Genomic DNA, 27,109 nt, shown 5'->3' with positions numbered 1-27,109 from the left:
CACATGTTAATGGTATAAATGATCTCATTCACACTAGCACTCAGTCACGCTATACTGCACTGGAGCAAGGTCACTTGTGTATTGTGATTGTTTAGTCTGTGTAAGAGTTGGTTAAATGTCTGGGATTCCCCACGTAGTGCATGTCATTATCATGGTAATGAGATTTTACCTGGGCAAAGGGCACTGTGTTTGCTGCCCTCTTGTGTGTGGGGATGGAAAAAAACTATTTATAGTGCTCAGTTGGTACAAAAATAAACACAGTTGCAATTTGTCATTGTACAATCTATTTTAGTTTTAAAATGTTTTGAAAAATAATTGATATCAAATCAAAAATCATTAAAAAATATTTATAATAATGATAATAATAATTTTAATTATAATAAAAATAATTATAAAAATACAAATAAAATAATATCTGAATTAGAATAAAAAAGGATGACTTGATTGACAACCTCATCCCCATAAACAATAAAACAATCTGAATTGAGATTATGGAATCAGAAGAAAGCTCAGTTTCTCTAAAACTGAAAGTTTAGTCCAATAAAATTTTATCTAAGATTGGGAATATATATCATCAGGAAACAGACTACAATGTAAGACATAAAACATAAAATCAAACGAACCACCTTTAAAAAAAGACTTACTACGTCAATTACTTCAAATTTTTCCCAAATTTTTATGCTGTTGAAATTGAATTAATTCTGCATTCCATTGTCACATCATTCCCAAAATAGGTTGTGGAATATATCAAATACAAAATTGGATTATTAATGCCTAATGGTGTACTAAATACATGAAAGACTATAGTCAAATTTTAATTTTTATATTAAATTTGGAGATCTGATGGCTAACATGTCTCGTGAATGTGAGCTAGTGTGTACATGTATCATCATATAAGAAAACAAATTAAAAGTATCAATATTTTGAGGGAAAGGGCAGGGAGGGTGGCACTCTAGCTCAAAATCTGGGATAAGTGAGAAGAGGGGGGTTTAGCATTTTGTTGATGAGGGAGCAATAAAACCTAGTTCAGCTGGTCTTCTTTGATCTTGCAAAATTAACGTGGGTACTCATCTCCTATTTGGGATGACTGTTTGTTTGTTTGTGTGGGGGGTGTGTGTGTGGGAGTGGGGTGTATGTCATCATGACATACCAATTTAGATGAAAATTAGACCTTTTTTGTGTTAGTTTTAGTCTTCAACATTGATTGCATCAAGATATAATTGCTTTCAAGTTTATATCATTTAGGTCTCTTGGATTTGTGATTGTGACAGTAAGTATTTATTAGCGTTTGCATAACAAGGGATTTAATTTAACCAAGAAATGTTAAAAAGAGTCAGACTACAAAGACACAGGGGTCATAATAATTATTGCCCACTGTGATCATATTATTGTGATGTCTTTTAAGATTAATATTATTTAATCCTTTAATAACTTATCCATTTGTAAAATGTCACATGAATGACAATGAGAAAACACGACAGCAACAACAAAGTAACAACAACAACAACAACAACAACAACAACAACAACAACAACAACAACAACAACAACAACAAAGTAACAAGTAAATAATCTTAAATACATGTATGATTCACTTGATTTTGTTTTGAACTGTCTATGCAAGAGCCGTTGAGAAAGTCCTGCTTCAAGTCTTGAATCTTCAGGTCTGTAGATAAATGCCAGCCTCTTCAAACTTGATTCTTCTTGATTTGCTCCCATGCCTCCTTTGTTTACGAATTTTAATACTTTGACATTTATGATATTCATATATTACTTAACAGTAGGGCTGTTGTTGACAAAGCAAACTTTTCCGACTTTGTCGACAAGCATGGATCAATTGTCGACAAAAAACTAGTCAGGTTACGCACATTTTTTTCGCCAGGTTCGCATTTATATAATTCCTGTCGATCATATCACTGTTTTTCCATATTAAAATAATTAAATTTGAAAATACATAATCAACATCGTGCAACTATAGAAGTTCTGTGATACTGATTTCTATTGGCAACATATTTCTTCACTCGTGACATGTTCCTTGTTAAAAGTATACATTTTGTGCGCTTTTCATCAGAATAACCGCAACACATAGAGTGCCAATAGGTAATAATAAAATATCGAAAGGATTTTAAGGATACCTTTGGATTCCTGAATTGTTTTCTATCTTGCAAGCTGTGATTTGCTATATTATCAGGCAAATATACCAGTTATCATGGTTGTAACTCACGATTATGATGAAATTATACATATATGGGCATATGGTTCCCAATTATACCTATCAAATTTGGGCATATGGTTTCCAAAAACTATTATTTAAATTTTTACAAAAAACAATAAAAAACAAGAACAATATTGTACCACTCATCTCATTAATAGTTGTATACAAATATGCCTCATTTAGGCTTGATCACATTTTATATTGGCTTTGCTAATACTAACGATTACAAAAACAGATTTACTTAATTGATAAAATATTCTCATTTTGTCTGTGAGAAACTAAAATGGTAATGATAATGAGATTTGGATAAAAGGGTATGATTACTTTGAATCTTATTGTTTTCATTACACATCGTTAAATTTTGAAATTAATTTCATTCTCCATTTATGCCAGCTTCCAATCGTTTTCAATAATTCATTTAAAGCTATTTAAAATACCGTATTCATTCCAATAAGCGCTCATGCCCCAATAAGCGCCCACCCAGGGTATTGTCAATTTGCTAAAGGGTACCATTAATGTTGAAGTCACAGATAGAAGTCAATACAGTGAAATAGCTGGGCGATTAGAAATCCCATGTACACTTGCAATATTTATTTACATTTTCTGCATCAGAAAAGCTACTACAACATCTCAGGACCCTTTTATAACGTACATAAATTCATCTCTAATAAACACCCCTTAGGTAAAAAATAAGCGCCCACCCAAAATTAGACTACTCCGTAGTCCACTTGCCCATTGTGTATACTCTGGATATTGTATTTAAGCTTAAAACTCTGATTTCAAAGTCCCGTTTTAAAATGCAATGTCCATAGTCGATTTTTAACTCGTAGATTCTAAAATCAGAATTGTTCAGTATTGAAGTGCCAATATAATTATGCCATTATGATATGTTGCATTAAATAATATAAGCATACGTACACTTTACTTTTACTGTCACTAATATAATTATATAAACTTTTTCTTCACAATTTTATACTAGTATTTTGATGTAATAAATATCAGTTCAACTGAATTTCGAGTTCAACTGAATGCTTTCATCATGATTAATAACATGCTTTTATTTATCAAAAATCGACTATAGCAGTCTAACCCAAAATCAACTAATTCAAAAGGGAGTTTTGCCTCAAAAGTGGGTGGAAAACTGGGGGAAGAAAAATATTGGGGGATCCCCGTGGCGCCACCACTGTTCACCACCATGTCTCAAAAGCACTGTCCTTTTATTTCCTCATGCTTGCTATCACTCAAGCAATTAAGGGCAGGTGCAATAATTAAGAGTGGCTTGGTGTGGGGTCAGGGGCGTCGCTAGACCAATATGATTCGGGGGGTGTACAGTATGGTTTGCCGACGGCAATTTTTTGTAATTTGTTGACCCAAATTTTTTTTAGCCAGGACGGCTCTCAGAAATCTAAAAAGTGGGGAGGTGTAGAGTCAAAAAATTTTCAAATTTTTTTTTTTAACTAGTAACTACTATACCATTCACAGTATGTCTATTACGTTACAACAACACAATTTTGCAACACATTAATCTGTTATATGGCTTTCACAATTTGCCGACAATCACACATACCTTTGACTACATTTGCCGACAGTCACAGGGTTTTGCCGACAGCAGTCAAATTTTGCCGACAAAATTATGTATTGGGGGTGTCACACCCCATACCCCCCCTCTAGCGACGGCCCTGTGTGGGGTTGTTTTTTGGTAAGCAAGAAAAGTGGCAGCACACATCAGTTTGGCACATCAAAAGAGGGTGCAAGGGGAGTGGGAATATTTTGATGGGATGTTTTTGGAATTCACACAATTATTGCACATCCCTTATTATTATTATCCAAGAGGCCGCACCCCTTGCGTACGGGCCTGCCAGAGACTGTAATATACTTACCTCACACTTCACATTTCTTCAGTCACCATGTCCAAAAATGAACAATAACTTCATGTTGATAATCTAGGATGTCCCATATCTTACTTTGCTGTATGGTATATGTTTTAGTAACAACTCAACCCTACATTTAAAGAAGGCTGAGTGAGACCTGAGTTTCTTCAACTATTTAAATGGGTCATTTTTGGAGGCTATTTAGCAACTACAGATTCCGGTTGATTTTATTTACTCACTGGTGGCACACCTGTACCCCATTTTGACCCCCCTGGTGTAATTAACAATGAAAGGGGGTGCTGAAACAGGTACAAAATATAAGTCTAGTGGAGGGGTGCTAATTACTTCTGATTTCAGATAAATACAACACTGTGTTTTTTTTCTTACAAAATTATTATCCTGTTTTACCAAATAAAGTATAGCCTAATCTTATCCTAATCCTTTTGTTGTGAATCTTCTTTCTTCTTCTGTAGCAATTCCAGGCGTCACATTGTCGTTTCCTGAAACATTTCATTGGTTTGCCACAGCCACCATGTTAAGATAATGATGTAGGATCAGGGTCAACCGTATTACTGCACCATTAATCTTCCATTGTACAGCCAGACTCGACTCATCATTGTTCTTTTTCACACACAACTTAGTTTAACCTCACAAATTTCACAGTACGCATGGTAATGTGTTGCAGCACATCAAAAGGGGTCATTGCAGGTGAAGTCAACTTTGAGTTCAGTATTTCTACCTTGAAAGAATTTTGCAAGCTTTAAAATGACACTCCATTTGCTAAAACTGATCAAGGCATTCATATTTTGTTAAGTGAAAAAAAGAATCCAAAATTCTTATTTTCCCTATTTTTCTGTCTATTTTAATCTATATCTTGAAAAGCACTTTGCCGCATAGTATCCCCTTTTGATGGGCTGCATGACATATTGGTTGAACTTGTAGCAATCCGTTTATTAACATTTTCAACATGATCAATCGGACAAATGAAGAGCAATTCTTATTGCTTTGTCATCAAGATTCAAAAGTGATGATAACATGAACAGAAATACCAATTGAACAATTTGTGAACTGTAGTAATTGTGAAAAAATAAAGTGCCAACTTGGGGTATAGGATATGGCAGGGGTTAAAGCGGGTATTAACCCTTTAATCATGACCAATTTTCCGGAATTCCCGGAAGACTAGCATCTCTGTGATAAAAATTCTAAATAACAGAAATTTAATTGCATCTCAATTGCAGCTAGCTTGCAGGTATCCCAGCATAGCGTGCAACACTGCTTAAGTTTGAGCTGTTGAATTGTGTGGCATCCGGAGCAATACATAACAAAAATATCTATATATTTAAGCCACGGTAATGGGAGACACATTCATAACACTGTTATTTGGGATTTCTTGCTATTTATAAACACTTGATGTATTATTTCACTTTAAAAATCACTATTTCCTTCTCTCCTACTCGTAAAAAATCACATGGTTCAAGAGAGCTAAAGCAAATTAGCAGGAAAATACAAGTACAGAATGTGCGAATGCGAGGCATGTTGCATGATGTGCAAACTTGCGCATAGGGCCAACACAGTCAAATTTGCTAATGTAGGCCTTTTGCATTATCTTTTAGGGCACATCAAAATCAATTTTTTTCAAAATATTGGTTTTTCAACAAAAATATACACCATTGTGTGTAACATTTTGCTGAATATGGTGATATTTTTTTTCAGTATTTCAAAAAAAACCCTTCTCTAACTTTATTCATAAAAAGCAAACTGAAAAAAATTCTACGCCAAACCAATTTTTTTTGTATGTTCACAAAAAAAAAGTGTCTTTTAAGAGTTAAAAAAAATATTTAAAAATATAACATCACCATAGGATTCCTAGACTCATTTCCTTTCCAAAAATATATAGGTTTATAAATTATATACTTCGGACATATTTTCTCCATTCCAGAAATTTTCAAAGTTAACCATGGGTGGTTTTTTTTTGGGGGGGAAGGCTATTCAATTTAAGGCTCTTGATATTTACCTATTGTCTGCAGGTCTGCGACATATGCACCAGAGTTTTTCTGGATCATCATCTGTGGTCCAGTCACTGTCATTAGCATCCCTGGCACCATCATCTGACGACAGACTGATGTCACTTGCCTCATCAGAATCTGTAAACAAAATGCATGCAAATTGGCTACTTCATTAGCATATTTTGCGCTGAAAATCTAATCCTGTTGAGAACCTCCGGTCATGCTACCCCAACCAAGTTTCGCCATCATACCCTTAACAGTTCTCAAGGTAACTTTTCCCAAGCTTTGTGCACATACACTGGACAAATACATACCAATAGTAACCAAAATCTCCCTCTGAACAGGCGAGACAAAAATGATTGTAAACATAAACAAAGATGATCGCTCATACATGCATGCTTTAAACTACTTTTGATTCAACCAGCTTCAACTTTTTGGCAGTTGTTGCAAATTATCCATGAGTTATATGTGAATAAGATCCAGTAAGATATTTGAACCTTTTTTAACACAGTATACTTCCATGCGTATTGGCAGTTTTAATCAAGTAACTGCGGTCAATGGCTATAATGTGTTCTTATGCTGTTTTGGATCTAAAAACACTGTCCGGGAACTGCAGACATTGATCCCCAGTTGCTGTGGCAACAATTACACAAAGATTTCTCCTGTGTGTATCCTAGTTCGCCAAGTGTTTACTTTGTGCAAGCCCATTACATAAATGAAAATTGCTACAAACCTGCAGGCTTTTTGAGAGGACTAGGATGTGGTTCTGCTTGCTCTACCTTCTTTCTCTGTATATCAGCTGCAGAAAACGGTTTACTGCGTCTAGCCATGGGTGGAGAATTCATCTTCTTCACGTCATCTAATGAATACTGTCGGATGAAGAAAACCTAGTTATTTATGTTGTAAAATCAACACTTATTACAGTTTGCATTCAAACAGTTAAGGGGGTACTACACCCCTGGCTAATTTTGTGCCTATTTTTGCATTTTTCTCAAAAATTATAGCGCATTGGTGACAAGTAAGATATGTATATTAAAGGGGCAAGGACTACAACTACTGCACTGAAATTTCAGCAACTCACGGCAAGTAGTTTTCCCTCATTTTTGACTGTAACTCCACAACTGTTGTCTGTGCTGAAACAAAATTTCCAGTGCAGTAGTTGTAGTCCTTGCCCCTATAATATACATATCTTACTTGTCACCAATGCGCTATAATTTTTGAGAAAAATGCAAAAATAGGCACAAAACTGGGCAAGGGTGTAGTACCCCCTTAATCTGGATAATTCATGATAATAAAAAAGTTTAAAACAAAAAACGCAGCGACGCTGCACGCGTAATTTCTTTCCGCAACCATAATGGGCCGCAATGCGATAACACATAGTACATACATGTAATTATAGGCCTATGAGGCTAGATATAACACAAGTTTAGTAAAATAAAAAGAAATCGATAGAATTAAAATTCTACAACGGTTTACCTGGGGTTCAAACCCGCAATCTATGTACCCATAGTCTAATGCCTACACGACTGTGCTATGATTCGTTGTACCAGAAAGGTGTTTGTTTATGATACTTATTGATTACGGAATAAAGTGCATACACACAATATACTATTAATAGTATATTAGTACTAATAAATACAAATATAATCCTAACCCTAACGCTAACCCTAACCCTTACCCTAACCCTAACCATAAGACCCTAACCCTAAGACCCTAACCCTGACAGTAATGAACCTTGCCTCGGACTATGCGGTTAGTGTTATATTGCGGCCCATTATGGTTGCAGAAAGAAATTAAGCATGCTGCACACAGGCATAAACCGACAACCCGGTGGTCAGCACACTTCCTTGGGATTTTGGATCACCAGTGTGGTCTTATTTTATAAGACATAAAACAGAACATTAAGGCCCATCCATTGTGACCATGATCTTCAAAAATCAGAAAGGAGAAAATGAAAAGAAAAACACATTATGATTAACAAGAACAGGTACACTTACCCTCCTTGGAAGAGTCTTATCTGTGGATGATTTACTTGCATTCTTATTGTCAGTATCTAGACTTTTCTGTTTCTGTAGTTCCTTAGCCGTCTCAGCAAGTGGCTTATCGTCTGAATCAGAATCTGTCTCCTCTTTGCTATGCCTCTGGTCTCTCCGTCTCTGTCGTGCATCTCGTCTCTCTCGCCTCTCAGCAGAACTCCTCCTGTGTCTTCGCTCCTTGGAGTCCCTCCTATGATGTCTTCTGGATCCTTCCTTTCCACTTTTACTAGAAGAATCCCGTTCACCCCTAGATCCTTCTCTGTCACCCTTTGATCCTTCCCTGTCACCTCTGGATCTTTTCTCTCTCCCCTTTTGACCCTTCTCTTTCCCTTCTTGACCCCACTCTTTTGCTTCTTGACCCTTCCTTTTCACCTCTGGAATGTTCACTTTCAATCTTTGCCGGTGCATGTTTCTTTTTAGGTGAATCTCTTACTTCGCCTTCTTCCAAATCATCACCTTCATCTAACTCGCCTTCTTCCAAAGCTTCATTCTTATTATCAACCTTCAGTTTCTTGAGTTCAACTCTCAGCTGCTTGTCACTGATTTCAATCATTTCAACCTTTGTGACCTTTGAATTGCTTTCTTTTCTTACCACTTTCTTTTTCCTCTCACTTATTTCTCCCGATTCACTCTTCTCTTCTCCTACCTCAATTGTCTTTTTCAAGTCTTCATCTTCCTTTTTTATTGGCTGTTCCTGGTTATCATGCGAGGTTTTCTTATTTTCTTTATCCTGATCAGTTTTCTGTCGTCTGCTATTATAAGGTTCAGCAATCCTCTGTTTCTGGCTGCTTTGCCTCAACATCCGAGTTATTTTAGCAGCATCTTCTTTAATTGTGCTCTTACTATCTACAGCACGCTTGATTTCCGGTTTTGTGGGTTCACTCACAGTCTTTTCTGTTGTATCACTTGATGTGTCATCTGTAGATGTGGTATGGGCTAGTCGTGCAGATCTTCGTGTTCCTTCCCGCTTTGGAGGTGCACCTGTTTGTTCATAATTATGAGCAAGAAAATGGTTAGAACAAGAAGTCTTTCTTTTAGTTACACACGCCTTTCATAAAGCCATTGCTTTAGTTTTTGCCTAGTGCACCCTCTATTCATTTCTCTTAGAATTCTCTAAAGCAACACATTTTCACATGTTTTTTCAGGGGTCAAAGAAGCTATTTATGTGAAACGGGAGGAGCCTTCACTTAATAGGGGAGGCGGCCTATGACACAACTTGGCAGGGGCCTACAGTTCAGCAATCAGGAAGATACCTCTCAGGTTGAACTCAAAGGTGGTGACCTGTGATACTACAACATCAGTTTCACAGGTCAATGAACTTTTACCGCCAGATGATCAGTAGGGCTGATGATGCGTTCAGGATTGGACACAAAAATTTCCCACTCAAAAGTAGTAAGTCCAGTTGACTAGATTATAGTTCAAATATCATTATTGTTTACTACCTGGATGAATGATAATCTTCACAAACATTTTCACATATTTTTATTGTTCTTTCTTTCCTTTAAATATTTTTATTTTGTAAAAATTGCTGGAGCTATTTGGTTTATGATGACATCATACTTGAGTAAAAGTAGACTGACCGCTATTCATTGGTTTTGATGACTGATCATTACACATGTGTGCGGTGTGCCAATATGATAGGACGGTATGTACTACAATACAATAGGGTAGTGCTACGTTGCTAATTGACAGTGGTGTTTAAACACAGAGAAAGGCCGGTTTGCATCAATGGCGCAATTTAGGAAGATGTGGTCATTGGGCTCAAGAGCTCAATTTGCGCATATGGGCTGCAGTCCACAAAATATACCTTATCAATCCTTCAATACAGATAAGAGATTTACACACCTAAGTATTAATTTCAGCTTTGTTCTTTTTATTTTTCCCATATTCATATTCCAGCCATAACCCACTGGACCCAATTTAACACTGAAACCTGTGAATACTTTCATGTCAAGTTTATTCTCCAATAAGCTTTTTCAATCTTAATTTTCACATTCTTTGGGAGCTGCAGAGGTTGATAAAACAGTCAAAAGTCTGTCCCAGCATCCTAGTCATTAAAACAAGTTGGGAAGGAATATCAATTACCAGAAAGAAGCCTTACTGATGTACATGTAGTTTGGATTATGGAAGCTATAAGGTATATTACTGTTAGCGATTGATAAGCAAAAGTGATGCATGCTGGCAACAAAAAGGGCTCAAATCCACTATTGGTGTGTGGCGACGAATTTCATAGCTTCTGAGCCCTTTTTGTCCCCAGCATGCATTACTTTTGCCTGTCTATCGTTATTAGCAATGTACCTAATACCACAGGACTGTAAGATCTGGAAGTTCCTCACCAGTCAGGCAGTAAGAATGTAAGATGCTGTGTTACAGAAATTGATCAAAATTGATTCAACTTTGAAGGAAACTTACTAGCTTTTGACTTCTTCTCACTGGATGCATGCACGTCTCCTTCCTCACTTGTGGTAACTGTTGTTGTGGCAGCAATGACTGTATCGGCATCTAGGCACACATCTTCAAATAAATGTCGCGTACCGAGCCCAGAGTCATCTAGCCCAACAGAGAGTTGTTTCGCATCTCCTGATTCAGATAACCCTAATAACAGGTTCCTATCTTCTTCTAGCTCTTCCACGGCATTGTCTTCAGCATGCAGACTTAAAACCTCATCATACTGCTCTTCCTGTCAGATTCAACAAAGAAATGGACATTACTGGTGAAAACAGAATTGTCCTATCTTTAAAATAAATTGGGGGGTAATCCCCCATCCATTAGCACCCATGTGTTTACTGCATGATTGGTGGATTTTTTTTATTAAAAAAAATTCAAAAATTGGTCATGACTAAAATCACTGTAGCTCTGATTCTGTGTGAACACAGCCTAAGTAAATTCTTGAAGATATATTAAAAATATAGAAAAACTCTAGCAGTCGTTTAGCTAATACGCACTTGTGGAAAAAATTGAGTTTGAGCTTAAAATTCCACAGGATAAGGAACTTACTGCTAATTGTCTTGTTGTAAACCTGTACGAAACTCAGGGAGCTGATTCTGGTTGTGAAGGTTTACAATTTGTGGAATGTCTAGGGTTGCGCTCTTGAAGCTGCAAAGTCCCTTTGTTGTTTTTTAATGGTTTGTGGAATGATGTAGGGCTGTAGTGATCAGCGACAACCTGTTTGTGTGCTGAGGCTTATGGATCAATGTCTAGGTGTTGTGTCTGTGCGTTGTGGAATATAAATCACTGTGCTTGTTTCTTTTTATTTTTTTAGTTAATAATCCCAAAGATTCTCATAAATTTATTTTGGATTCTTTTAATGTAGAAGTGGAAATTTTCATGCTATATTTATTTTCATGCTTTTCATGTTCTAAGCAGCTGCTGCAAAAGATTAGTGTAAGGAAAAGTTTTAAATTTGCAAGCGTGAAAAATTAACCATGCAAAAATTTCCACTTTCACAGCATGTAACTAAATTCTGACTTTGTCAAGTGTAATAAGTATGAATGACTAATTAATTAAGTGCATCATCATACATAGACATTTTGAACACATAATTATTATAACAGGATTCACACACAGCTGTTAGTTGTGAAGGGCTAAAACAAATTATTTATATGTGGTCCTCTAAGAGGTAGGACGGCCATTTTTTGCTATTTATCATGTCATATTTATTTTTTTAAATCAATAATATTGATAGCCATATCTTTCAGATTAGTGGCCTTTTATATTCGCCCCTATATGGAAGACACAGGGCAGAGAGTGTGAATTTCAAATGGGATTGATTTCAATAAATTGGAATAGACCATTTTAACTACAGCATATACACATGTACACTATGTTTTGCAGTAAACCTTTGATTGATAAAGAGCATATACCACTGTGACATTGCGAAGTTCATTCATAAATTTCCACTCGGCAACAGCAGATTGCCTCAGCAGCAAACGCAGAGACAGGTGCGTTTCAACAAAGTAAATATGTGATGTAAGCTTAAAATACGCTCTTGTCCAAGCTTCACTGCAAAATTTTATAGTCAAGTTCACTACAAGTACCGTACCTAGTTGGTCCTAGTAAAGTTCACAAAAAAGTATCAAGATGGTTCAATCCATCACCTTTGTGACATTTGCAATGTCTTAGTGCCTAGGAAGAAGGGCACTAATTTCAAAACTATAGTTTCAAAAAGAAAAATACAAGAGTACTGAAGTACTACTACTAACCTGTTGGTCACTGCCACTAAACATTGGATTATCACCGCTGACCACACCCTCCATGCCACGCGTTGTGCCGACCCCATCATAACTGAGTCCATACCATCCTCTGTAGAGGTGCCTGCTTCATGCCCCATCATACCTTCTTCCATGGGATTAACCCGCTCGGAGAGCTTCACCTATTGTCTGAGTTGAGCCTGAGTGAGAAGCCCTGAGCCTTGGATGTTAAATAACTCGGCGTCATCATCTTTGATTTCCTAAAGGATCAATCAATGAAATTGAATCAATTAATCTACAAATCCGTCATTCAACTCGACACAGTTTTCTTCATAGTTGAAACTATTGGAGTAAGAAGCTCTGAAGTTTTATTTTAATTTAAGGGTGGGCAGGAAATGATCAATGAATGTAAAACAGACTAAAAATTGGGATGATATAAATGAGGGGAGAAAAGGTTCAAGTGGTTCCTATAACCATGATAACAATGGGGCAGGAAGTGGGATGATATGAACAGGATAAAAGAAAAGACAAATGTGATGACAAGGTTAATAAATACTAAAGGTAGAAGAAAAATATAAATGAATAGTTAATGAGATGAAAAGAAAGACCTACACGTACAAGGGAAATGGGAATATATGATATGGATGAATGATAGGGCAATTTCATTTGCATCTGATGGAATAATTTGCAGAGACATTTTGAAAGGGGGCACTTGAATTAAGTTGAATAGAGCTTTTTTTTTTCAGTTTTTTTAAACTAAATTAGGGGGTTGAATTTTGTTTCACCTCGCATGAATCCATTTGGATTTAAAATGAATCCAAGAATCTTAGAGTTTCCGCAATATAGTGTGTAGATTCAAAAAATCTATGAGAATCTCTTTAGAATTAGATTCACGCAAATCAGTTTAGGAAACTGTGAGAATGGATTCTCTCACAAAATTTCTAGGCCTACAGTGTTTTGGTAGAGATGAGTGCATGTACAGAGCTTTACCCTAAGGTTGTCTAGTATAAGGTCCACTGGGCTATTCCAGTTGAAATCTACATTCCCTATGGAAGACATGCCCTTAATCATGAACACAGGGGTGCAGATTTCAAGTGGAGTCCCCCATTAAATTTAAAATTCACACCCCTGTGATGTATAGATTCAACTAGAATAGCTCATTGGCTTCAGGTTTATTATAAAACTCAAAGCCTCAAATTAACTCACCTCTTCTAAAACTCCTCTTTCAGCATCCCCTACAGCTGCTGTTAATGTCCAGGTTGGACTTCCTGCTGACAACCGCTGTACAACCACATTAGCTGACTCACTGATCACAGATTCAGATGACTCTGCAGTCGTAGTTGCCATGGCTACAGCATCCATGATTTGGGACAGCTGTGCGGTTTCCTCTACTGTTGCCATATCTTGAGTTTGATTTGAAGAGGACAGATCTTCCTTTTCAAATGTTGTCATTTTGTGACTGCAGGGAGGAAAATCAAACCAAAAAAGAAGTAAATCAAACTAGTGTCTAACAGATAAGCCTCAGATCGGTAACTGATTACAGATATTTGGATTCCAAAATCGTCCCGATCAGATTCCGATTCCGATTTTTTTTCAATTTTTAAACAATCTAGTGCCCTTGCAGAATTTGTCGATTTAGATGGTCACAAAGTTAATGTTTTACTGTATTTTCTTGTGTATAAAAAGCTACCGGTAACTAAAACACGCACGTCAGATAAGCAGTCAGGTCTTGAAAATATGAAATGAAATTGAAGCGGAAGTTAAGGCCAAGAAATCTGGTTTGAATGTGCACCGTGAACACTTTAATACAGCAAAAGCTAACGTGGACAATACAATTAAGAAAGCCAAATTAGACTTTGAATCTTTACTTGTGAATCAGATTAAAATCGAACCCAAGAAGTTTTACAATTACGCCAGGCACTTTACCAGGTCATCGGCTACTGTAGAGGTTTTGGAGCAGGAGGGAAGAAAAGTGACTGATGACGGGGAGAAAGCAGAAATTCTTAATGACTTTTTTGCAAGTGTGTTAAAATGTGAGCCTGAAGGTCAAGTTTTGAATACTCCTCTACCTGAGAGGAAACACAGCTCTAATTTGTATGACATTTGTACATGTATTACACCAGATATTGTTAGAGAGAAACTGAGTAAACTGCATTTGAATAAAGCATGTGGACCAGATGGTTTCCATATTAATGTGCTCAAGAATGTACTGGACTTCAACGTTCCACTGTGTATGATTTTTAATTCGTCGCTGATTTCCGGGCTGATCCCTCAAGATTGGAAAGACGCCAATATCACACCTCTTTTCAAAAAAGGTTCTCGTCTTAGCCCAAACAACTACCGTCCTGTTTCGCTCACAAGTCAAGTAGTTAAGCTGCTGGAGCGTGTCATCTATGACCAGCTAATGGAGTACATTCTCGACAATAATCTAATTTCTTGCCATCAACACGGTTTTCAGAAGAGATGCTCTTGTGTCACCCAGCTTCTGGAGTGCATTTTAACAGGACCACAGCCTACAATGAGAAAGGTGTTGACGCAGTCTACTTAGACTACCGTAAAGCATTCAACACAGTGCCACATGCCCGCCTTCTGTATAAATTAAATCATCTTGGTGTCCAGGGGCATTTACTGTCTTGGATAAAAAGATTTCTCACCGGTAGAAGACAAAGGGTGATTTTGAGAAACGGAGCCTCCAGTTGGAAAAAAGTTACCAGCGGGGTTCCCTCAGGGATTGATACTGGGTCCGGTGTTGTTTCTCCTCTTCGTGAATGATATCCCTGACATGATTTCAGCCTCCATCGCTAAAATGTTCGCAGACAACACTAAAGTTTACAACCTGATAGACACTGAAGCCGATTGTGACGACTTGCAACGTGACCTTAACGTCCTTTCTGCATGGTCCAAGATGTGGTTATTGGTGTGTGGTTCTCCGCATCAAGGCAGCCCTACATTACCAGTATTCACTAAATGGTGTCTACCTGCAGGAAGTGAGCAACCAGAAAGATTTGGGGTTCACAGTTAGCAACACCCTCACCCCCTACTTTGCATGTTCAAGAAAAAAAGGTGAACTTATAAAAATGGCCCACCGGAAGATAGCGATGTTTCGGCGCTGTTTCACTGGATTAGACGAGAATAAAGTCTCTATTTTGTACCAGTCTTTAGTACGTCCAGCATTGGAATATGCATCAACCGCGTGGAGTCCACTCTTCAATATAAGAAAGATATTGAAGCAATAGAGAAAGTGTAGTCCAAATGTTTACGCCTTTGCAAGAATGAAATCCAAATAGAATAGATGAGAACAGAAGACTCAAGACAGATTTGATAGACACTTATAAGTTCCATCATGGGTATTATAAGATAAGACTTATGCTGACAAGTTCTTCTCTCTCCCCCACAAAAGTCTCAGAGGCCACTCCATGAAATTATTTCAAAGGCGTTCCAGATCACAACTTGCAAACCACTTCTACTCTAATAGGGTGGTAAAGCATTGGAACCAATTACCAGAGCAAGTAGTGACTGCACCTATTGTGGCATCTTTTAAGAAGAATTTGAGAGTCCTGCCGATAGGAATGAAGGACTAATCTACCAAGAATACCAAGTACGGTATATCAAGTAGGCTATACCAAGTAATTGTATAAGCCGCACAGGTAGGCCCTATAGAAAACATATCATTCATCATATGCAAGGGTGACAAAATCGGAGCTTTAATTAAAACTGGCATCCATTACCTGCGTTATGATGCAGAACTCATCCAAGGCTATCATACAGGGTTTCCCAGAAAAAAATTATTGAGTGAATAAAATTTAACCTAAGTCGGAAAATAGATACATTGTATCAGAATCAAAAAAATTAAAATTTACCGCATTATAGCCTAATTTATTGTGCATCACATACGAAAATTTGATTTTATTTGGTTGACTGGTTACATAGAAATTAACGATTACATAATGCGTGCATCAATGCAGTTCATTCCAAGTTTGATCAACAGGCGCTTTTTTCATACTCGCTCACCGCTTCCTTAAGTTTGTGTAGCTCATTAAATTTAGTCCACATTGCCTATTTTATAATCCGATGGTGTTATGTTATTCATGCTCTCAATGAAGATTAATTTTTTTGTTCGTGAAAACTTTGATTTCTGCAATTGGAAGCTTTCCAACTTTAATTCTTTAGGTTGTGCAAACATGTTATATTTAACTTTCCAAAGACCATTTGAGCCAAGAACGACAATGATCAAGTGCTTTATGTGTGATTTTTGATACCATGCAACATTAATGTTGAAGTTTTAAAAGATTTAAACTTTGCATTTCAATTTCTTGGAAATATTCCAAAAACATTAATGTGTGTGAGAAGTTTTTAACCCAGCTGGATTTCTTTATGCAATAATTCTTTATTTAACATTTATATCAACATTAACGAAAAAAGAAATTTACAATGTACAAGTACTGAGCATCATCTTACATGTAAGCTTTCATTTTCGATATCGTGCAGGTTTTAAAATTTGAAAAAACCTAGGCCTAATTAAATGTTTTGAAAGAAACAGATTGTTTAAAAAGAACGAAAAGGATTTCACAGAACAGAATATGAAGCACATTGACAGTTCTAGTGCGCATTGTGTTGAATGATCTTTCAAACTTGGAATGAAGTGAATTGACGTATCATGCGTTATGTAATCGGCCATTTCTTCGCAATCAGTCAACCGATTCCAGTAAAATTGACATAATAAGGAGCAGAATAAGATGGGCCACATGCTGTTAGATATTTGAATTTTGATGTCTATTTCTCAACTTACATTTAATTTCATTCGCCCGGTAATTTTTTCTGGGACACCCTGTATATTATATCTCCCTCAATCGAATGAATTGTACATCTCCTGAATATAATTCTTATTGAATAATATTTTTATTCTTGATTTGGGGGATTTATAATTCTCAATTACAGACTACCAACGTAACCATGTACAATTGGCGATTCCTGATCAAATTGATAAACAAAGTGACAATAACATACATATATATATATATGTGACGTGACGGGGAATCCCTGAGATGACAATTGATGTTTGAGAGACGTTTTGACAGGTTTCTGACTTGCTCATCAGGGTGAGTCACATGGCGAACGACCCCATGACCCCAAAGAGGATGTAATGTAACCTCGTGTGTGTGATGGAGCATTTCAGCTTAGAATTTGTCAATTATCATTAGCATTTTGATTACACAAAAATCATACAAGGATACGCTAACGCTTATAATGTACAAAAATGTAACTGAAATGGGAGTATTTTATTAATTTGGACAGTACACAGACATTGAAGAATAATGGAAAATAATGATCGAGTAGGCCTAGCTACCGGTACTACACATCACGGCATGGATCAATTATACACTCGGCGTGGTGGGTACTAACTGTGATGATCATGATTAGACAGGGTATTCCTCATGTTGATACAACATGAGGAATACCTCGGAATATTCTCGGTTCCAAAGGCAAAATGTTTAGATTTTTCACAATGCCCTCTAAATAACTGATGTGCTGATCAAGACCTCCTTGCCAAGCTAAACAGAGATGCCACCAAGTACCATTCAAAAAGTCTGAAAAACCTGAAATAGCGCATACATTTAGAATAAAAAGTCCCAAAATGGGCTGAAAATATATAAAAGTGCGAAAATTTTGACTTTATAAAAGTAGGAATTCAGACAAAAGTAGGAAAAGTGGCATCTCTGGCTAAAACCTAATAAGGCAGCTGGACCTGATAATCTTCCTGCTCGATATTTTTTGAAAGAATATGCAACTGAATTGGCTCCTGCTCTGACATGCATATTCCAAAGATCGCTAGACACTGGCTCCTTACCAGAAGATTGGAGATGTGCGAACATTAGCCCGATATTTAAGAAAGGCGACAAGACGAAAGCATCAAACTACAGGCTAGTATCACTAACATCGATATGGCTCAAAATATGCTAAGGTGTCATATTATAGCCATATATTTTGACATCTTTTTTTTAAAAATAATAATTATAGAAATGGAATATTTGCTAGTTTAGTGGCAAGTTTAGGTAGTAAAGACATAGCATACACAATTTAAGTAAAATCCTTTCACTCTAAATAATAAAAAAATAAAAATAGCTGTAAAAATGCCTATTTTTACACTTTTGTTTGTAACATGCCAAGAGACGCCTTTTTTTCAACAGCTTTTAATTTTTTTTATGGATCCTTATAGAAATTCATGTGACCTGTTTCCCAAAATGGTGCAGTAAACCAATCAAAAAAACAGAAAGAGGCATTATGAATTATAAGTTAACAGATCAAGAAAAGGATTTAAAAGTTTGCCTTTATGTATGTTACTATTGTCTGTCAAACTTTTGATTGATTTTGAAGTCCCTCAGTTTTTTATAAACAAAGACTTGAAGCATAAACTAAAGGGTAAATCTATTGTAAATAACTTCATTTCTCCATATTATAATCAATTTGTAAGTGGCTGCCATCTTTTTTGAACATATAACAATTTTAAAATTTTTCTTGAAATGTCTGTCAAAATATAACATACGCAAGACGGTGCTGTAATTCCTGCTAAACTAGGGTGATACAGCTAATTATGCTACATGACATAGCATTTAGCTCCACCTAGCTTTGTGGCACTATCACTTTGTGAGGAGAAGCTTTTTGATGACACAATCCATTGTTAAGTGTTGTCTGTCAAACATTTGTACGCAAGTAACATACGCAAGATTTGTATGTGTCTGTAAAAAATAACATACGCAATTTGTTTAAAAAAATTAAAAATCACTTGATGTTCACATTATGATGATAGTTTAGAGTTTATAAAAGTGTTTTAAAACATGTGATTTATAAACTGCATGTGATCTTTATTCAATTTCCCATCTTGAACTACTGTTTTTGCCAAATTATTATTCTGTATGTTACATTTGACAGACATCTTGCGTATGTTATGGCTTGACAGACACACATATTTTATTTATAACAATTTATCCTCCTTATTGTAATATTTGGACACATTTTTTCCACAATCAGTTGCTGTAGGTCCTACACCTAAATAACCACAAAATACCTTATGTAATACTTTATAAATTTTTATTTGATTGCAGAAAATCATCAAAATTGTGTCTGTCAAATATAACGTCATTTAAGGGCTAGAAAATTAAATTTGTGAAGTAAATGGTCTATAACTTATCTTTCTTTTAGTGTATTATGAACGATATATGTGCATACTATAATTTAAACCTGGTTGGAGACCAAAAGAAAAGAGCTGGAAAAATAATTGTGTGTTACACTTTTATGACACCTTAGCTTATTTTGAGCCATATGTACATGTAATAAGGTGCTTAAACATGTTTTGCATTAAGTACAATATTCTCTGTGAGGAACAGCATGGATTTCGCAGCAAGCACTCCTGAGTCCTGTGAATCGCAGTTAGTCCAGACTATCCATGACTTAGCCTTTTCTCTTGACAACAGGTAACAAACAGACACAATAAATTAATCATGGACTTCTCTAAAGCATTTGACAAAGTGGCGCACAACCGGTTACTCCTGAAAATCAATCACTATGGCATTCGTGGAAACACACATAAATGGACCTCATCCTTCCTAAGGGACCGCCAGCAAAGAGTTGTTGTGGATGGAAATCACTCTGAGTGGGTGCACGTCGACTCAGGAGTTCCTCAAGGCACTGTTCTGGCCTTCCTCTGCTTTTACTCCTGTTTATTAACGATTTGCCGGACAACATCTCATCATCGGTGCGACTCTACATGCTCAAGAAAAATCAAAGCCAACGCATTTAACACTCTTGTTAGGCCCCACTTGGAGTACAGCTCGGCTGTGTGGGATGCTTACAGCAAAGTCCAGATAAGCCAAATTGAAGCTGTACAGCGAGAGGCGCTAGATTCGTGTACAACAATTATGTCTACATGTACACCAGCAGCCCATCATCCATGATCGCAGCACCGAAGTGGGACTCCCTCGCTCTCAGAAGGAATGAACACCGCATTAGATCGCAAAAGAACAAGAAAAACATTCCAAACACAACACGAAAGTGAAGACAAGATGGCAACTTTTTGGCGACATTTGAATTTGGTGTACCATAGCATAGAAAATCATACAAACGACATGGAAAATAATTATGTGAAATTTTTTAATCAACAAGACAACATTCATGTAGAAATATCAATCTCTATGTCTATGAAATCGATCGATGCATACTGGTACCATGATCATGAATGATACCAAAAACAGTTGGATAGATATCGTAGTTATTATTTATACCCTGTGTGGGTAAGTCATACTTCAGTATGACTTACCCTGAACGTCCAAATATACGCGTAAGATATAGAGACATTGCACGAGAGCCTGCCAATTTAAGCTTCCTATAATATCAATTTCATTTTATATACGAAGTCACAAACTTACAAACTTCAATATGCACTTCAAATACTGCAGACCAGCTGTTAATCATTACCGATCCTTTAGAATAAATAACTCTTGTTGTTGTTTGATGCAAAATGTGATTTCACTTTTCCGTTTTTCCTCCATGAACTGTCAAAGTGTGCCGGAAATGGTGCAAGGCATTATGGTCGGTATCTAATAAGTTGCCAGATAAACAAAATATGCAAATAGCTTATGAATATTTAATAGATCAACGTCATCGATTTATTAAATACTCGTAGACGCTATGTGCGATTTGTGATCGCTGGCGATATGAAAAATAGATAATTAATATTTTAATATAGATTTCAGTGTTGCCAAGTCAGCAGTCGCTCAAAATTTATAGAGAAGTATGACCTGACCAGCAGGATGACACTAGCCAGGTTAAATGTCGCAGTTCAATAAAGAGATGATATAGAGGCCTTGCATTCGTTTATCGATTGGCTCCAAACAAAGGATTTGAAGCGGTGTCCTTCACCGTAGTTATGGCGGAGTGCAGTCCATTCAATCAAATGTTGTCATCAACCTATTTGATCGTAGTGCAGGGTTATGTGTGTGAGACGAACTGTCACGGTAGATTGCAATCATGCTTTTGTTGAATGCATTTGAGTAGGCCTACTCCGCCATATTTACGGGATGATACGTCACATGGAAGGCCTCTATAGGCCTACCACCGATTTGCGGAAACAATAAGGGAGCGATCGTTATTTACGCCACGGTGGGGGGGGGGGGGTCTCCCAGTCAGAACCCCCCCCCAGTAAAAACCACAAATTGCAAAAAATTGTCCGTAACATTTTTTTTTTGTTTTCCCCCGCCCCTGAAATTATTTTTCTACTCAATGCCCCCCTAAACAATTGGTGGCGCCGCCATTGAGGGGGGAACCCTAAATTTTGTGTGGGCTTTGAGGGGTGAATTTTTGGTAGAAACAGGAGGGGGGATGTTTAATTTTCAATGGAGTAATGCGGAACAACAAGAGGGAATCCCAGGGGGGATGGTTGATACATTCACCCCCCCCCCCCAATGTTGACGTCTGGTAGGCCTAATGGGTGTCTGTCCAAGTTGACCTCATTTTTAGCCCAAATAGTGCAAATTATGCACCTCGTACCCTTGGCTTGCCACAAATTGTTTATGCTGCTGCAGTTTGACCCCCCGCATACACACCCAACCAGTGTATAATCCCACCCACGGGGGCACTGACTCAAAATGTGTAACGGGGATGTGCAGCCACATTGACCCCCATTTGAACTCCCTCGACCCTCTCACCCCCTAATTGTTTGTTTTCTTGAAGTCCCCCTTTTTTCACAAATTTGTGGGAACATTCTGATAATCTCTCACTGAATGATATCAGTTTTTTTCAGTAGGCCTAGAGTATTTTGTCTCGATCCAAAAATGTTCCCAGTCTTATTGAATAATCCATTTTGGGTCAAATTTTTCCCAGTTTCACTGAAACACCCCCTTTTCCGGGGTCTAGGCTTTCACCGAAAGACCCCTAGTTTCGAACTGCTGTCCGCATATCCCTGTCACTTCGAAAGTCAAGTGCCCCGCACCCGAAAAAGTGACACGTTTTAGATTGTGAATGTTCATTACATTTTCATATACAAAATAAGTGTATCCACATCAATGTGGCATCACCAGTGCCATTCCTCTCATGGCTTCAATAACAAATCATATATTTCTACGAGAGGCCAGTCTAAAGGTATCAGCCAAAATCGGGACGTTATTTGGGCGCACTAGTCCTAATGTTATTGTTTCTTTTGCCAGTCGTTTAACACGCAGCAGTCGTTTAAAGTTATTTCACGCCGTCGCAGTGTGGAAGATGTGTCAGCCAGGCCCGAAACTAGTGGAGGGGACAAAAATCCCAAAATGCCGACAAAGTGAACTTCTTTGAACCAAATAGGCCTATCCCATTTGTAAGCGTAGGCAGTGCAAAACGTCTTTTTCGTCAACAAACGTCCAAATTTGGGAGCCAAAAATATATATTGTTCAGGCTGGGGGGGGCACTTGTATTTCAAGGTGGACACCATGCTCATGTAAAAAAACAAGTAAAAAGGGTTGTTTTTCAGCATTGGGCAAGTACAGCGCTGTACCTGTTTAGGGTGTCAAAAACGCCAAAAATCAGGAAAAAGGGTATACTTTTTCAAGCAAAATACTTGCTTAGGCCTTTTTATGGTACCAAAGTTTATGCATCAACTGCTACTATATATATGGGAATGTACAAAGAACATATAAATAATTATGACCACAGAGGAATAAACTATATTCATCATGTTCATATCTAGCAAACAGACAAGTTGTTCCTTTCCTTTCCTTTTCCTTCCTTCCTTCCTTCCTCCTCCCTCCCTCCCTCCCCCCCCCCTCCCTCCCTCCCTCCTCCTCCCTCCCTCCCTCCCCCTCCCTCCCTCCCTCCTCCTTCCTTTCTTTCTTTCTTAATTTCTTTCTTTCTTTCTTAATTTCTTTCTTTCTTTCTTTCTTTCTTTCTTTTTTCTTTCTCTATTTTTCCAATCAAAACAGGATAACATTTTGTTAATCACAAGAAGTCATAAATGTAGCCTATTGTCTGCAATCGAGAATGTCGACTGCAATAAAATGACTGGACAACAAAAACTATTAAGGTATTGCCACACAACCTGTTTTGGTAACATTCTACAATCGTTGTCACCAAAATCAATACACACGCAAATATATGCAAATCAAAATTGATCTGACAACGTCAAGCCTGGTCAAAGGTCAAACCTGGTCATAGGTTAAATTTCAATTTCTTTTGTCGTAGTCGAGATAGCATCACTGTGAAACCATAAGTACTCGTTTTGGACAAATCTACTCGTATTCAATCTCTAGCTAACAATGGGCCATAAACCATTGTGATGGCAAAGAAACGAGTAGCAAATACGAGTAGTACAGAGCACCCTAATCGATATGATTTCCACCCAATGCAGTCGACAGTCAAGACCATCCAAAATGAATGCAGTATTCAACACCCTCGCGATCGATACCGGCACGCGACAGCCGGTACTTTGTTTATTTATTTATAGCATCAAACCATCGAGATAAAAATCAAACAGTAGGCTACAATTCGCGTTTATCATATTTTAATATTATTATAAATCGTGATGTCAGGATCATCTAATGATGTAAATTCGCGATGTCAGGTCAGGTATGCAGGATCAGCATTTTTTTATCAAAAAAGTTTACCGATGGATCACACATGCATGATTGAAGAACATAAACCTGTCGCGCATATTCATTCATGTTAATAACGGCAAGTTTCCTTGTCTTCTTCTAGTCTTGAGCCTTTGTCCACGGTTTATACAAAGTACTAAACGTTTGTTTTTTGGTCATTTTGTTTTTATAGAAAAAGCAAACATAAACATACAAATCACCGCAAGTACAAGAGGATTTATCAATTGATAAAAATCCGTAAGACATAAATACCGTCGAAAGTTATTCTACTCAGCCACGACTGCCCAGCGATTTATCATTTATGAGCGGGTTGTTGCGCGGCATATAAAGCCTATTATCCAATTTGCTCTTCTTTGTCGAGCACTTGATAAGTACAAACACATTTGAGAGAGGTACTTCACCAATCCAATCAAATACAGTCGTTTAAAACTCCTTTCTTAACCGTGTTCCGAAGTATAAAACAACGTGCTGATTATTCACAAAAAAATCTGAAACATGGTCTAAACCGGTCGTGCGAAATTTCATACCGGGCATGATTAAAATGTTATGTATTATACTATAGGGCGTACTAGTTACATGTTTAAAATTACATTTGTATTCATTTAGTTTCTAATGTATTTTTCATAAAGATGTATTGTAATAGAGTAGCTAACAATTTGTACAAATGTGTATCCAGGAAATTTAAAAGTTGAGAAAGATCGTATCCTGGGTGTGTATCATCATACCATTAGGCCTACTCAATATCTAATTGTAAAAAAAAGAAATAGATATGAAGAACCACCGAAAAATAAATAACATGTATCGATGGAAGAACATGATGAAAATATACAGTAGGCCTAGGCCCTAGATCATTGGGCTTAAATTTATTCACTTCGGTTCGTTACAAAATGTCACCGTAGAAAGTAGGATTTCTCTGCTGTGCTTGGTCATACCCAGATTATTCTGCTACCAGAGTTGAAGAGAGAAACAAAGAAGCATGAAACCAAACCAAATGACTTCCCGAGCTCCGTCCAATGCCGGTATCACTCAGATTATCTACATGTAAAAACAACGTCGATAGCCCGAAACACTCATCAGTCTTCATGTGAGGATAGGAAAAAGAAGGTCATGAGTTTCGGGCTACTTATGAAGCTTTTTCTTCACGTTCTACGTTCTTCACCACAAAATCATCATCACCATTACCGGGCACCATTGATGTTTCTCGCCGAGTCGACAAGTGCCGTGGCCCGTGCGTCTGTGGGAGCTTGAGGACCCGGCCTTTTTTTGGCTTAAATATCTTACCTTTAGGCCTATATTAAATCTATCATCGAAAATATAAAAGCTGCAATTATATATTCCAGAAATAATGTCCATAGATGTTCCATTAAATAGAAATGGCCTGACATCGAATGCCTTTCCGTCTTCTTCTTTGAGGCGATAAAATCCTATCATCGAAAATATAAAAGCTGCAATTATATATTCCAGAAATAATGTCCATAGATGTTCCATTAAATAGAAATGGCCCGACATCGAATGCCTTTCCGTCTTCTTCTTTGAGGCGATAAAATCCTGGGATGTATTCACGATTTTCATTTTCCTGAAGAGCTGTTCATTCCTATTTTGATACTTCCTTATTTATTTATTCCAGGTATGTGTGTATGAGAGAGAGTGATCAAGAAAGGCACAAGAAAAAGGGTTGATGGAAGAGAAGATCAAAGATTCCCTGGAGAAGATCCCGTATCAACCAAATCATTCAAAACATTTCACCAGTCGTCCGTCCTCATTTGAAACGCACCTGTTGTCGCGCGCACAATTCAAAACATTCCCACGGCTCCAGATGCAAATCCAGGGTTTTGTAGAATACACAGGGTCGCCGTCTAGGGTATATGTGCTGCGCCGCATTCCATTGTACTAGGTCCATCCACCGTCACCATGGTAACTCACAGTTAAGACGGGATGATACCATAACACGTGTGTGCTTGCTTGTCTTCACAAATCATCGGAAGAGATACGATATACGCGAAGTTTTGAAGTTGTAAACAATTGATAATTTGTCCCAGGCTGTTTGTAATAATAAATGTTTTGCTAATTATCATATCTACGAATCTTTCAAGATGGGACGCACCATTTGATACTCGGGGGGGGGGGTGGAAGTTGGGGTCAGGGAAAGAATTTTTTTTTTAATTCCATGCATAGGTGGGGAAAATATATTTTTTTTTTTTAGTGTTTTGGTGGGGAAAGTGTTTTTTTTTGCTCATGTTGTGGGTGAGGTTTTTTTTAAATGAATTCCTATACTCATTTTGTTTCTGATCCCGTAATGACCGAATGAAAAAATCAACTGGTTTTATGCATGAGCGCAAAAATTTTGTTTCCGAATTCTGCGCTCGATAATGTTTTATCACCTGCTTAGGCCTACTCATGGTATGTTTTATGTTATATAGTCTTGGTGGTATGTAGGGTTTCACCTTGCCCCCACCCCGAAACTCTGCACCCCCCCCCTACATGACACACACACCTTCACGAACCAATTCAAAGAATTGAGCCCGGAAATGTAAAATGTTAGTTTTGCGCACCTAAATCCGAATTTGTGTTTGTGTTTGCATGAAATTGCATCTAAAATTATTAACCTATAAATCACATGAGCTTGGGGGTATTTAGGTGAGTGTAGGGGGTGTGTTTGTGTGGGTCGGAGACCGACGGATGTACTTTGTAGGTTCTCCCTACTCATTTGTTTTTGATCCCGGACGCATACGGTACGTAATGACTGAATGAAAATCACCCGGTTTGACGGTTTCATGCATGAGCGCAAAAGTCTTGTTCCCGAATTCTGCGCTCATTAATGTTTATCATGTGCTGGGGTGTATTTAGGTGTGTGTCAGCTGGTGTGTATGGGTCGGGTGTAGGCCTACACTCTAATATCGCACTATTCTCTTTTAATTGAAACCCTACTCATTTTGTTTCTGATGATCGAATGACAATCACCCGGTTTCATGCATGAGCGCAAAAGTCTCATTTCCGAATTGTGCGCTCAATATTAAATGTTTTGTCATAATGCTTAGGTGTATTTGGGCGTGTGTAGGGTGGGTTTGGGGTCGGTATACACTGTAATTTCGTATACCATTCAATTTAAAATGAATTCCTACTTATTTGTTTCTGATCCCGTAATGACCGAATGAAAATCGCCCAGTTTCTTTA

At 37.4% G+C, this 27,109-nt stretch overlaps 1 protein-coding gene across 1 annotated transcript in view; it reads right to left on the bottom strand.

The window, feature by feature from the left end:
* The window catches only part of LOC140150341 (uncharacterized), a 75,963-nt gene that overhangs the window by 31,194 nt on the left and 17,660 nt on the right, over positions 1 to 27,109 (bottom strand). Inside the window, 7 exon segments of the mRNA XM_072172348.1 lie at positions 6,100 to 6,229; positions 6,825 to 6,960; positions 8,089 to 8,430; positions 8,432 to 9,108; positions 10,540 to 10,807; positions 12,503 to 12,577; positions 13,524 to 13,776. Coding sequence (XP_072028449.1) covers positions 6,100 to 6,229; positions 6,825 to 6,960; positions 8,089 to 8,430; positions 8,432 to 9,108; positions 10,540 to 10,807; positions 12,503 to 12,577; positions 13,524 to 13,769 — 1,874 coding nt within the window. The 5' untranslated portion in view covers positions 13,770 to 13,776.

The sequence above is a fragment of the Amphiura filiformis genome, chromosome 4, assembly GCF_039555335.1.
Source record: "Amphiura filiformis chromosome 4, Afil_fr2py, whole genome shotgun sequence".
In the NCBI taxonomy this organism is placed as follows: domain Eukaryota; kingdom Metazoa; phylum Echinodermata; class Ophiuroidea; order Amphilepidida; family Amphiuridae; genus Amphiura; species Amphiura filiformis.
Note: the sequence above shows the minus strand (reverse complement) of the source record. Positions and strands in the feature narration are given on the sequence as shown.